Source organism: Neofelis nebulosa, chromosome 9, assembly GCF_028018385.1.
Source record: "Neofelis nebulosa isolate mNeoNeb1 chromosome 9, mNeoNeb1.pri, whole genome shotgun sequence".
Lineage (NCBI taxonomy): Eukaryota > Metazoa > Chordata > Mammalia > Carnivora > Felidae > Neofelis > Neofelis nebulosa.
Window position 1 is genome coordinate 172,090 of NC_080790.1, and position 13,110 is coordinate 185,199.

At 41.7% G+C, this 13,110-nt stretch overlaps 1 protein-coding gene across 2 annotated transcripts in view; it reads right to left on the reverse strand.

Annotated features, from left to right (window-relative positions):
* SH3YL1 (SH3 and SYLF domain containing 1) overlaps positions 1-13,110 on the reverse strand; it is a 40,483-nt gene that overhangs the window by 19,728 nt on the left and 7,645 nt on the right. For both annotated transcript variants that reach the window (XM_058682360.1, XM_058682361.1), the window contains exons 2-4: positions 7,038-7,148; positions 4,124-4,237; positions 2,344-2,408 (exon numbers count right to left, since the gene is read on the reverse strand). In XM_058682360.1, the coding sequence (XP_058538343.1) occupies positions 2,344-2,408; positions 4,124-4,237; positions 7,038-7,148 (290 nt within the window). The remainder of the gene's footprint in view (positions 1-2,343; positions 2,409-4,123; positions 4,238-7,037; positions 7,149-13,110) is intronic.

Sequence of the window (13,110 nt, forward strand, 5' to 3'; positions counted from 1 at the left end):
TCATCCATTCTAAAATGGAATGGCAGATAATTACATTATTCAACAAATATTTACTAGCATAAATTGATTATGTGAGTGCTCTCTGTGTCCTTGAAAGCTTAAGATAAAGAAATTGAGACTCACTCTGGGTTTCTACTTTGTGCTCGATACTTGGCCAGTCTGAGGACTAGGCATGAAGAGAGAACATCTATGCCCTCAAGGTACTCACAATCTACATTAAGGTCCAGATAAGAAAACCAACAGGGTAACACCTGTGTGGAACATTCTGTCAAGTTGGGAACCTGCTGCTGGAAAGAAGAATGCCAGAAGAGGAACCTGAATCAGCCCTAGGTGGTTGGGGACTAATTTCTCTCCATAACTGAGGGTGTCTATCTGGCTCACCATTGGCCACAGGTCTGCTGCCTTTTTACTGGAAGCCAGGGCCGCTGCTGACAAGAACGGTCCTGCTTCACAAGAGCTGTTGTGTCAGGGGAACCTCTGCTTCCTCGCTCACTCGAAGTGGGCCGGAGAGCTCTGTGAGAGCAGCAGCAGAGAACTCGTGCTCATGATAAAGTCTGAGAATGCTCTGTGGAGAAGCACAAGACTTCTTGCCAACGTTGAAAAGGAACTGACTGCTTGCACATTATGATTACCCTCTGGGACACATCTGTGGGCCTCAGGGAGGCAAAGTCAGGTTGTGTTTCAGAAGTATAAAGCCAGTCTTTCTAACCCCTAGGCAATTCCTCTAATCTCTACTTGAAATAGGCATTTTAAAAAGCTAATGATTTTCCTCCATGTATGCTAGTTAAATGAAAGTCCAGGGTTAATTTCTTCTATATGCCATGAGGGTAAGACCAAAAGTTTCTCTATAAATCACAAGCACAAGTAAGTATTGCAAAGGTAAAGAGGACATTCACAATAAAAATTATAATAGTTTATGCCACTCTAAATGCACTCACTTAATAAGCCAAGAGGGAAGGCTACTGTTGCCTCTATTTTACAAGTAAAAAATCGCAGATCCTGGGAGAAGAGGGCCGCTCAGTGCACAGGGCTGCAGGTGCTCCCGGGTCTGGTACAGTCTCTGCTCTTACAGCCCAACCACTACCCCACACTGCCTTTGGAAGATAATCGAGTATATCTCTATAAAATGTTGACTTTGAATCTTTCTATTTCACGTGCTAATGATAGGATTACACGTTACTACACTTGTTTTCAAGGCTGTTAACATGCCCAAAACCGGATATTCCAAGGAGCCATCACAGGGAGTCCCATTTTCACATTTTCAGTTTTTCATATGCTAAACTTCCTGCAGTCACCCTTACTTCATCTCTCATCGGCTTGGAAACAAATGCTGTTTGAGGCCCAGAGCACCACCCAGCTTCCAGTGGAGGGAGAGGGGTGACGAGGTGGGGAGGGGGAGGGGGGGCACTCACACCACCAGCTGAGCATCATCCATGCAGAGAGCACCGCCTGTCGGCAAGGAGGTGCAGGCAGGGATGAAAATGTACTGCCCACACAGGGCGATGCTTTGTATGGCTTTGGTCTGGTTGAATATCCAACAAAAAGGCAGTTACGATAGGGAAAGCTAAAATATATATCTCTTTTTATAATACAGATTAATGGAACAGGGAGTAAAGAAGGTCACATAAAGGTGAAATAAGAGTGGTGGAAAGGCCCGTGTCTAATGAGGCCAAGGGAATTTAAAACTGTGGCCACAGAGAAAATGCATAAAAAGATGGCTTAGGACAAAACTGACCAGAACTTGAGAAGAAAGTGATTTGAGAATATTAGGAGATTCAATTTGCCCATGACTTAGCAATACCGCAATGGATGAAAGATTAGCATCGTGCAGAAGGTAATCTCTAAGTAACAGACCTCTGCAAACAGGTGTGCTCAGGGCCTGCCTGAGAGGCCATGGTCGTCAGGAACCAAGTCACAACATGAAACCATGCAAAGGCAGTCTTTACTCCAAGCATCTGAAGCAATCTGAAGATATAACACAACTGGATTTTGCCACCCATGAAGATACACTGTATTAAGCCAGGTAAGCCCAGGATCTAAGCTCTGGCTTGTTCGACAACCCGCTGCAGAGGTTAGCAGCTTTGCAATGAGCAAGTCACAAGTGGCCAAGTACAGTTCATCTGCTTTGAGACATTCCTGCTCCCCAGACATGCTAAAGATGGACCCAGCAAAATGCCACTCTCAATGAAAGATACCGGTAAACATTAGAATGTTATCAGCGGGGATTCATCCAGAAAGGGAAATACATGGAATAAAATATATTCCATCGATGGTGAAATGAGAACAGTAAATACTCTCTCAAGCTTCACGTAGTAAGTCGCAGTTGTGTTTTCACACACTTACCTCAATTCCTATTTCAAACCCTCCACCAAGCCCAGCTATGCCGATGGCTGACGGTGCAGACCACTCTAACAAACACAAAGAAGCAAACGTTACTCTAACATTAAAACTGCTTGGCACACACATATGGGAAGGAAAATGCTAAAATGTGAACAAATAACATTTCTTTTAAAATAATGAGACTTTGGAATTTCCCCCTGTGTTTTAAAATGTTCTTTAATAAGCCTGTATAACTTTAAGTTAAAAATATTTGAAAGGTATTAGATATTGAGTCCCACAGATTCACAAATTCATGCCCCCTGATCTTTCTCTACAAACGTGCATAACACCAAACTACTGAATCCTCACCTACTAAACATATCTAATTTTAACTATCAACATTTGTATAACGTTTTACAAAATAATTGAGCTGTAATTCTAGTTTTTAGTTAGAGTTCTATCATAGATAGAGCGAAAGGATTCAAAAAAGTTTATTATAATCACTTCTAAGGGTAACACAATAATAAACCGTTTCTATTGTAAATCTCTGAGGGCAAAAACTGGTCTTTTTTTGCATCGTAGCACAAGAAATAGGCTATCTGTTCAAGATTATTAAGATTTTAACAAGATAAATTTCCTTACATTTTAAAACTTAGTACAATAATTCCATTTGAATTAGGGAGAAAATTAATCTGATGGGGGGAGGGTGGGAGAGCCTAGATAAAGTCCTTTCTGCAGATGCTTATTAGTTTCCTAACCTGATTTGTGTTCTAGGTAACAGGATATTGCTTGAATATATTTAGAACTAATCTACCCAGGCTTAGGGGAGTTTGTATTACAGAAATTAGTGTCATATAACCCCAAAGTTGTTTTCCATTTCCTATGTTAGGATCTGTTGCTGTTTGAAGACTGCCCATCTGGCCAGGATCTGGGGAATTTGCTGCTTCTCTTTTGTTTTTGTTTTGTTTTTTAATGTTATTTCTTTTTGAGAGAGAGGGAGAGAGAGCATGAGAAGGGGAGGGGCAGAGAGAGGGAGACACAGAATCGGAAGCAGGCTCCAGGCTCCGAGCTGACAGCACAGAGCCTGACACGGGGCTCGAACTCAAGAGCTGTGAGATCATGACCTGAGCTGAAGTCAGACACTCCGCTGACTGAGCCACCCAGGTGCCCCAGGGAATCTGCTATTTCATTTGGGCAGCTTTTAAATTACGATCTGCGAGGGGCACCTGGGTGGCTCAGTCGGTTAAGCGTCCGACTTGGGCTCAGGTCATGATCTCGCGGTCCGTGAGTTCAAGCCCCGCGTCGGGCTCTGTGCTGACAGCTCAGAGCCTGGAGCCTGTTTCCGATTCTGTGTCTCCCTCTCTCTCTCTGACCCTCCCCCGTTCATTCTCTGTCTCAAAAATAAACGTTAAGAAAAAAATTTAAATTACCCTCTGTGGACTGAGCATCTGGACTCAGAAGTGAGAAATACAGGGGAAATAAGAACAGCAGAAAAGCCCAGTAGAAAAGTCCTCTTGAGCTTCTGAGACCCCAGAGGTTGACAGATCTCCACCTTCACAGAGAGCTACCTGTCACCACTGTGGGAACATCTCACAGACCTTGAGCCCACAGAAGGGAAGTGCCTTTGAATGTGCTTCTACTTGGGCTGGTTGTACTGCTGGGAAGTCTACCCGTGAAAACATGGGTAGTGCTTGAGAAGAGAACTTGGTTGTTTCTGATTCTTAGCCAAGGGCTGAACAAAGAAGGATGAAGAAACCTACCACGCTCCTGTGAGTTGTGTTCAAAGCGAAAACAGTCAACTTACTTCCATCGGGAAGACGCGCCAGCACGACCCCACTGCCTCCTCTAGCAGTTACTAGAAATCCAGCCTTTATCACAGACAATATCGCAAGACCCTTGGCTTTAGCAATTACATGGGCTGCAAAATTAAAGATAACGAGCAGGTGAGCATTTTTAATGGACTTTCCTGGATAGATGTTCAGGGGTTGAGCAGATTCAGTACACACTGCAGTCTCCTTGGCAGGACCCAGGGCTCTCAGTATGAGCCTTTGTGGGACATATGAGCTGAAAAACACTCGGTTACGCAGCACGTGCACCTGGGCCTCCCTGCCCCACCTCCTTCCTTGTATGTTTCCAATGCTACACCTAACGTCACAAGTGCTCAAACATCCTGCAACCGCTGTGATAAATGAGATATACAGATGAGATTTTTCAGTGACATCTACCAGCAGGACAAATAATTTGGAGATTTCAATTAGTTGAGAACATAACTCATAATATAAAGATCCATACTGTACTAAGTACTAAGGAGAAACTTGCTGCAAGCTGTGGAACTTTGATCTGAAATCCATACAGTTAGTTCACCTTTTACTAATATGAAAATCTGGATTCAAACACAGAAAAACCAAGTGATTTTGCCACTTTAAAAGACTTTTAACTTTGTAAAATGATCTATTTGAGTATTCGAGTAACACATAACTACTAGTGTACTGAGAATATAACTCAATTTAGAAACCACTGGTTTATTCACATTTCAGGGAAGTTCATCACATAAAATGAGTTATTAATATATGTGCCTAGTAAACACTGTGCCTCCCTTTTCTGTGGATTTATTCACAAAACAGCATATCCTTCAAATAACAAGGGAAGCCTCAACATTTGAAATTACCCTTGGACCCCAATGTCCCTTTTTTTTTTTTAACAGAGCAATATTGGTTTCAGGAGGAGAATTTAGTTATTCATCAGTTACATACAACACCCAGTGCTCATCCCAGGCATCCAGTGCCTCCTTTTTGTATTTCAAAACGTTATAAGTATATTGTAATGCGGTTGAAAGCTGTATTGTATATCACATAGGTTTATTTTTACAACCCCACTTTGGTAGAACATCTTTGTCCACACCTCGACTCCACTCTCAATGTGTGTATGGTCAGGATTGCCTCTATTTAGATAGAGCAAAAGCAGATGAACATATTTTAAGTATCAGGTTTGTTTTTATAGATTTTCTACCCAAATTCAGGAACACTAAAATACCAGTAATGCCTAACTGATTTGCCAAGTAGCTTTTCATGGATGGCAGAGATGCACTGAGTACAGATTCACCCTCTAAATGTCCTTGTACGGATCTCAGGCCCCTCACACCCGAGTGTGACCTCGTACCGCTAAGGTCTACAGTCTAGATGTTTTGTTTTAAATTGTTTTTTGTAGATTTTATCCTCCACTATATAATAGATCACCCTAGTGTTAATTTAAACATAATGCCCCCCCCCCCCATCCTAGGGAAGGCTCTAGGAAAGGAGAGGCTTGGCTCTCTGGCAGCCCCTGGGGCCCTCTCCTCCCCACCACACACAGCCTGCACACCTGAGAGTCAGCTCTTACCCAGGCTGCCATGTAAACTGGTTTTCACTTTCCCAGCTAAACTCACTGAAAGGGAGTCAGGTGGTCTTTGCAGGCAGAAGAAAGTCATGATGGAATTTTACTGCACAAAATCCATGAGAGGTAATCCATACTCAGATGTTTCTGTGTTAGGAAATCCAGTTTTTCCATAAATCGGGCTAGCGGGCCACATAAGCAGATGCTGATATATATCAAGAAATGTCTTCTATCTCCTGCTTCAGAATACTGCTACTGAAAATTCAGTTTTTCTGATTGAATTTTCTTCAAGTCCTAAAGTAGTCCTTCTCAAACCTGTGTGTACATATAGATCACTGGGGATCTTGTAAAAAATGCAGATTCTGACTCACTAGGTCTAAGTGGGACCTTGAGGTCCTGCGGTTCTAACGCGCCCCCAAGTGATGTCCAGCGGCACTTTGAGTAGCCAGGCTCCAAGAAGCACTGTTTTCCTATGATGGAAGTGGTGGCTGGGCCAAAATAACAACAACAACAACAACAATAATAATAATAATAATAATAATAACTATTATTATTATAACAAATTTAAAAGTTTTTAATATTTAAAGTTCTGCTAAATAACTTTAAACATCCGACTTAAGAAGTTAAAGTAGTTAAAAAAATCAAGTAGTCTTTGTCATCCTGGATCAGAGTCGTGGTGGTTAAGAGGGAAATTAGTCTGCAGCACTGCCCAAGGTAGTCGGCATGTGGACCTTCTTGAAACACCCTGTAGAGATAAGTGCTAGTGGCAATGGACAGGTAGTGGCTCCCAAAAGGTCATCTCTAGACTCAGGTCTTATGTGGTCAGCCTCGCATTAGAATCACATGGGAAGCATTGTTAAAAATGCGCATTCCTGCCACACCGCTCCCAGGGTCTGATTCAGCAGGTTTGCGGGAACTTTAAGCACTGTATTTTAATGAGCCAAGGAATATGATATGTAGCTGTGTTGGGAATTATTGATTAATGTCTTGTTAAACCCCTATAAAATGTAAATATCTTATCTAGAAAGAGAAAACCCAAAATTAAATTTTATTTATGAGATTAGCTAGTGAGTTTGCAGGATAAACTTACAAGGCCTCAGAAACTGAGGACAAGAACAGGTGAGCTGGGGGAAAACCAAAGTGGACACCATGAAGGGGAGGCAGGAGAGGCCGCCTCCACAAAGGCAGAAGGCAAAGGGAGGTGTGGGGGTCCCCCAGAGAAGGAGGGAAACACTACTCTGTGGGCTTGCTGCTCTTAGGGGGTCCACTGCCTGGGGTCAGGAAGTGCACCAAGTAACTTAAACAACAAAACAACTTTAGAAATGAATGGTATATATTTTATTTACCAGGAATGATCTTATCAGGTCCATTTCTGGAAGTTATTTCTGTGAATTCTCTTAGAATTTTAGCCGCCTTTTTTGCTTCCGATTTCAGATTGGAAGGTATGGGATTATTCACTGAAAGATTAAAAAAAGAGATTTAAAAAAATTTTTTTTCAACGTTTTTTATTTATTTTTGGGACAGAGAGAGACAGAGCATGAACGGGGGAGGGGCAGAGAGAGAGGGAGACACAGAATCGGAAACAGGCTCCAGGCTCCGAGCCATCAGCCCAGAGCCTGACGCGGGGCTCGAACTCACGGACCACGAGATCGTGACCTGGCTGAAGTTGGACGCTTAACCGACTGCGCCACCCAGGCGCCCCTAAAAAAAGAGATTTTAATGAAAAAATCTAGTACATACAAGTTAGAAAATTATTATAATTTCATTTTTTCTCATGCACAATTGAGCATTAATAAATTGTATCCTTCCAGACAAATAAAATGAATTGGAAATCCTGAAATTATTGTCTCATCTCTATTTTCCTGATAAATTAAATTCATTCTGAGATTGGGAAACCCTAAACTCTCAAAATCCCAGAAATTATAAAATCATGGAATTCTAAAGGATCTTAAACAAAATATGGTCCAATCTCTCAATTATATACCTTCTCTGTGTAATTCTTAATTTACCCCAATGCTAATTTAAAAATATTAAAATTTAAAGAATTAACAAAAGATGTAATTTATAACTGTGCATAATAAAAAATATATTATTTATTGCAACTGTCCAAAATAAAAAATATGAACTTTACTGTATCTGGATACTTTTGTCAAAAATGTTGAACTGTCTGTATAGATTGTCCTTATTAGGAAAATCCTAAGAGACTCAGGAACTGAGTGGTTACTCCAATGTGTTTGTACAGCATTCTACCTGTCAGGCTTGCCTGGGTGTTCATAAACTCACGCAAGCAAGCATGTACTTGTTCCAACAAGTGTGCAGATAATCCTCCCAGACCTGAAGTATGTGGGGATAGACCATCTCTTTATCACAGGGAAAGGAATCAGAAGAGCCAAAGAAGCCAAGAGGCTTCAATGTAAAGTCTGCTGTTCAGGCCATCAGATGAAATTTTCATTTCAGAGATTGTTTTCAGCTCTGAAAGTTCCATTTGGTTGTTTTTATTCTTTCCATTTCTGTTCTCATTATGTTTATGTTGTTCTTTAAATACTTGAGCATATTTTAAAAGGTGCTTTTTTTATCCTTATCTGATAATTGCATCATCTCTGGCCTTTCCAGATCTGTTTTTGACAGATTTTTCTCTTGCTATGGGTTAGATTTTCCTGTTTTCTATTTCTGGTAAAATTTGATGGTTGCTAGATATTGTGAATATCACCACATTGAATGTCTGGATTTTGTTGTCTTCCTTAAACAGAGTTGATGCCCTTAGCAGTAGGCCATGCAGGGACTGACCTGCATATCAATCTTTCCAAGGCCTGCTTCTGTGTTTTGCTTCGGTGCGTGTACAGTCGTTTTGATGTGAGCCCTCCAAGTGTGGTGTGATTCGTTGGGCTGGCTCCCTAGTGTGCTCAGGGCTTAATGAGCAGACGGTGAGAACTGTTATCCCACAACCCTCACTGAACTGAAAACAGTTCACCTCACGGCTTCCTGGTAGCTGTTCTTGGCGCCATCTTGAAAGTTTTACACGTAAACGTAGGGTTTGGGACTCGCCAAGGGTTCATGGGTCCTCCAGCAGATCTCTCGGGCCCACTCCCCTCTGTGAGGCTGCCTTGCCAGTTCAGATGCATGGCTTCCCCAAACTCCGTTGTCTCCTCCATTCAGCAAGAGAACAGAAAGTACAGGAAAAGGGGCAATCGCGGGGTTCCCCTCCTCTCTGGGACCTTGGGCACACTCACCCATCACCCAATATGTGAAAGCAGACACTCGGTGTGTTTGCCTAATTTCTAGGGTTTACAGTCAGTGGCAGTGCCAGCACCACTCTCTCTGGCATGAAGCTCTTAGTGTACTTTAATTTGTTCTTTTGTGATGAGTGATGTTACACATCTTTCCATTTCCATCAAGTCTTCTCCATAGTGTCCTGTTGGGGGGTATTTCTCTGTTTCTTATTCATTTATAAAGTAAAGGAATTAACCTTTTTCTGGAACATGAGTTACAAATATTGATTCACTGTTTGGCACTTGTCTTTGGAATTTTCTTATGTTTTTCTACTTTTTGTCTTAATGAAATCAAATTCATCTTCTCTTTTAAGTTTTACAAGTATCTTTAATTAAATGAAATGCTCGATTTCATATGGAAAAATAAGCAAGAAAGTATAGGGAAAGTATTTAAAAGAAGAATAATGAGGGGACAAGCTCTGCCAAAGCCACAACATATCATAAAGCTTTGGGGCGCCTGGTGGCTCAGTCGGTTGGGCGTCCGACTTTGGCTCAGGTCATGATCTCACAGTTCGTGAGTTCAATCCCCACATCGGGCTCTATGCGGACAGCTCAGAGCCTGGAACCTGCTTCGGATTCTGTGTCTCCCTCTCTCTCTCTGTCCCTCCCCCACTCGCACTCTGCCTCTCTCTCTCAAAAATAAACAAACGTTTAAAATAGGGGCGCCTGGGTGGCTCAGTCGGTTAAGCGTCCGACTTCAGCTCAGGTCACAATCTCGCGGTCCGTGAGTTCGAGCCCCGCGTCAGGCTCTGGGCTGATGGCTCAGAGCCTGGAGCCTGCTTCCGATTCTGTGTCTCCCTCTTTCTCTGCCCCTTCCCCGTTCATGCTCTGTCTCTCTCTGTCTCAAAAATAAATAAACGTTAAAAAAAAAAATTAAAAAAAAATTAATTAATTAATTAAAAATAAAATAAAGTGTCAATAATTTACTTGATAGTAGATGCAAATATAGGCAGAAAAATCAATTTTACAAAATAGAAAATTCAGAAATTGACCCAAATATATAAAATACCTTGATGTATAATAAAGATAACATCTTAAATCAATGTAGAAAAGCTGTGTTACACAATAAATAGTGATCTTTTGCCGGGGCGGGGGGGAGGGGAAGCAATGAAAATTCATCCACAGCTTCATGCTACATGGGGATAAACTCCAAATTCATCAACAGTTTGAAATGCCAGAAATCAAACCAGATAAGAGAACCAGAAATTATGGGAGAATTACTTTTCAAATTCATAGTACAAAAGGCCCAACCAAGTATGACAAAAAACTTCTATATTTTTATATGATCAGAAATTATGGCATAAACACATTGTAAACATAATGGAAAAAGTATACATATGCAAATGTTGGGGGAAAAGCCACCCCTGCTGTTAATATCCCCCAATACTACTGTCTGCATTTCAGTGTATGCTTCAATTTATTCCTATTGCCAAATATGTAGATTATTTCCATTTTTAGCTTTTAGAGATACCACTGTTGGATGACAGTTATCTTAGGGTAGAGTCTTAGGGGTTGGGAATCGATGAATAAAAACAACCCATAATTTGTTAGCTTATATTACTTTATAAATTGCCTCTGAAAAATACCACCCAGGTTCAGATCACTGGGTATTACCATAAAAAACGTCCACTGTCATGGGGGACACTGGTAAAGGCAAAGGCCATACGTCAGAAAAACAGGGTGACAAATTTCATTTGAATTCATCTGAATGCCAGTGAATTTTTCTTTAGTTTGTTTACATGTCCTGTTTTGCACATTTTCTGTTCATATTCTTTGCCTGTTTTTCTGGCATCATATTCTTTAGTCTATAATTGTGCTCACGCCGCAAATCTGTATCTCTGCTTGCTTTTTAAAACAATTATTATTTTTCAGCATTTGTTTTTATTTATATGGGAGCATGTCTCTGGGCTTTCTACTGTTATCATCTTTTTAACTACTATTGTGACTAAAGGCTTTAATTTAAAAAAAAGAACTATACAGGCACAGCCTATATTTTATACTAAATATTTGACCCATCTCAAAGTTATATTGGTATAGAATATGAAGAACCTAATATTTTTTAATTATTCATTTATTGATTTTATTTTTTAAATGTTTTTTTAATTTATTTTGAGACAGAGGGGGTGCAGAGAGAAAGGGAGAGAGAATCCCAAGCAGGCTTCATGCTGTCAGTGCAGAGACCAATGCAGGGCTCAATCTCACAAACCACAAGAGCATGACCTAAGCCACAGTCAGATGCTTAACCAACTGAGCCACCCAGGCACCCCAACATTTGGCCCTTTAAAGTACATGTTATGGAGGTGGTTCTATAAGCCATGACTTCAGGCGACACAATAATGACATACGATTGTTTTTTGATATTTATTCCACAGTGATCAAGAAAATACATATATGGTAAAGGGCATTTCCAACTTTCCAAATTTCCAGTACAGTATTGATGCAATTGATAGCTTTTAAAAGCCATGATTGGTGAGCATATACTGAGATAGGAGTGACTTCATTTCCATTTTGGTTGCTAAGAAGGTATGTGAGTCAGCAAACAGGAGTATAACTACGAAATTGACTAATACATCTTCCTCTGTTCATAAGGTACATGCATTGACTGTAATTTGCATTATAACTAGACAAAGTATTTGAGTTCCTAATTTCTGCTGGTATCTAAGATGAGGCCTCACAACCTTACTCTTCATGGGTTGAATGAATTGCATACAGAGGGTTTGGCTTTATTGGTTTTGTGTCTGGACAACTAGTTGCCCACACACATGTGTGCTTCCTGTGTTACAGGGAGCACTGTCCCCGAGAGGCAGGTGCCCAGAGAAGGTGACGTGTGTCACTTCTATGCCACGACAGCTGAGACGTATTGCTTTCTCCACCCTCTCTTTCCCATCACTGGCTGGCTGAAGAGGACTTTGATGGCACAGTCACAGGGGGGAAGGATGGGTCCCCTGGGTCCCCTGGGTCACCAGCTGGGTCACCGCCTGGGGAAAGCTGTCCGCCACCTGGAATATCCACACTAGACTATTACATGCTGGAGAAGTGGCTCTTACTGTGTTAGGTAATTGAGATATGGAGGCTTTTTATTGCAGCTAATATTACCCAATTATTACATTTTAAAAATTAATTCTAAATTTTGAAGAAGAAAGATGGGGGAGAAGTATTTGTAATTTTCATTTTCTAACTTAGGACTAGATTTGACTTGTTTTATATACGTATATTCTAATCACTTAGGTAGTTCGGAGAGGTGGAAACATGGGTAAAAATGCTATCAAATACCATACTATATGTTAACATTCTTACTTCTTTGATTAAATAGTATTTATAATACACTATTTGCAAGTCCTTCTAAAAAAAGCAAAGCAGTGTTTTGCTTTTTCATAAAATGTTAAAACCTTTAAAAAGATGCCTTTTCTCGGGGCACCTGAGTGGCTCAGTCGCTTAGGGCGTCCAACTCTTGACCAGCTCAGGTCATGCTCTCATGGTCCTGAGATCAACCCCCCAAGCTGGGCTTAGGATCTCTCTCTCATCCCCTATCCCCAACTCGAGAGCATGCACGTTCTTTCTCAAACAAAAAAGATCTATCTTCTCTATGCCGACAACACCCATCAGTGTACATCTTGGAACAATTCAAGGTGCTAGGGTCCTATCCTGTGCTTCCGTCACTTGCCTAGCTCTGCTGTCTTTCACAGCTATAACACCCACACCCTGCTCACCTAGAGCGGGTGCAGAGCCTGGGTCCAAGCAGGAGGTGGAATGCGCAGAGCTGTTTGAGAGGGAGGTCGGCTGTGAGAATTATCCATTCTGGATGGCACCCTAGGCTGAGACAGCCCAGGCTTCCTGGTCCTAGAGGGGTCCTCTCCTGGGCCTGTGGGAGGGTGGGTAGGATCCACCCGGGTCCTCTTGGCACATGGCTGATGCCTGCCTGTCCCTCCTGTCACATTCCTCCTGCACCCTGTACTGAGGAAGCTCATCACTGTGCCCGCTTTAAAGGAGTAATACTTTAAGGAGCTCTGTTAAGGATCCCAGAGCCCACACTAAAGGACACCCTGGGAGGTAAGGGGCAGTAAATTGATGAGGGACCCCACAGGGGTTGGCAAGCCATGGCCCTGGGCCAAGTCCAGCCACCACCTGTTCACCTATGGCCTAGGAGTTA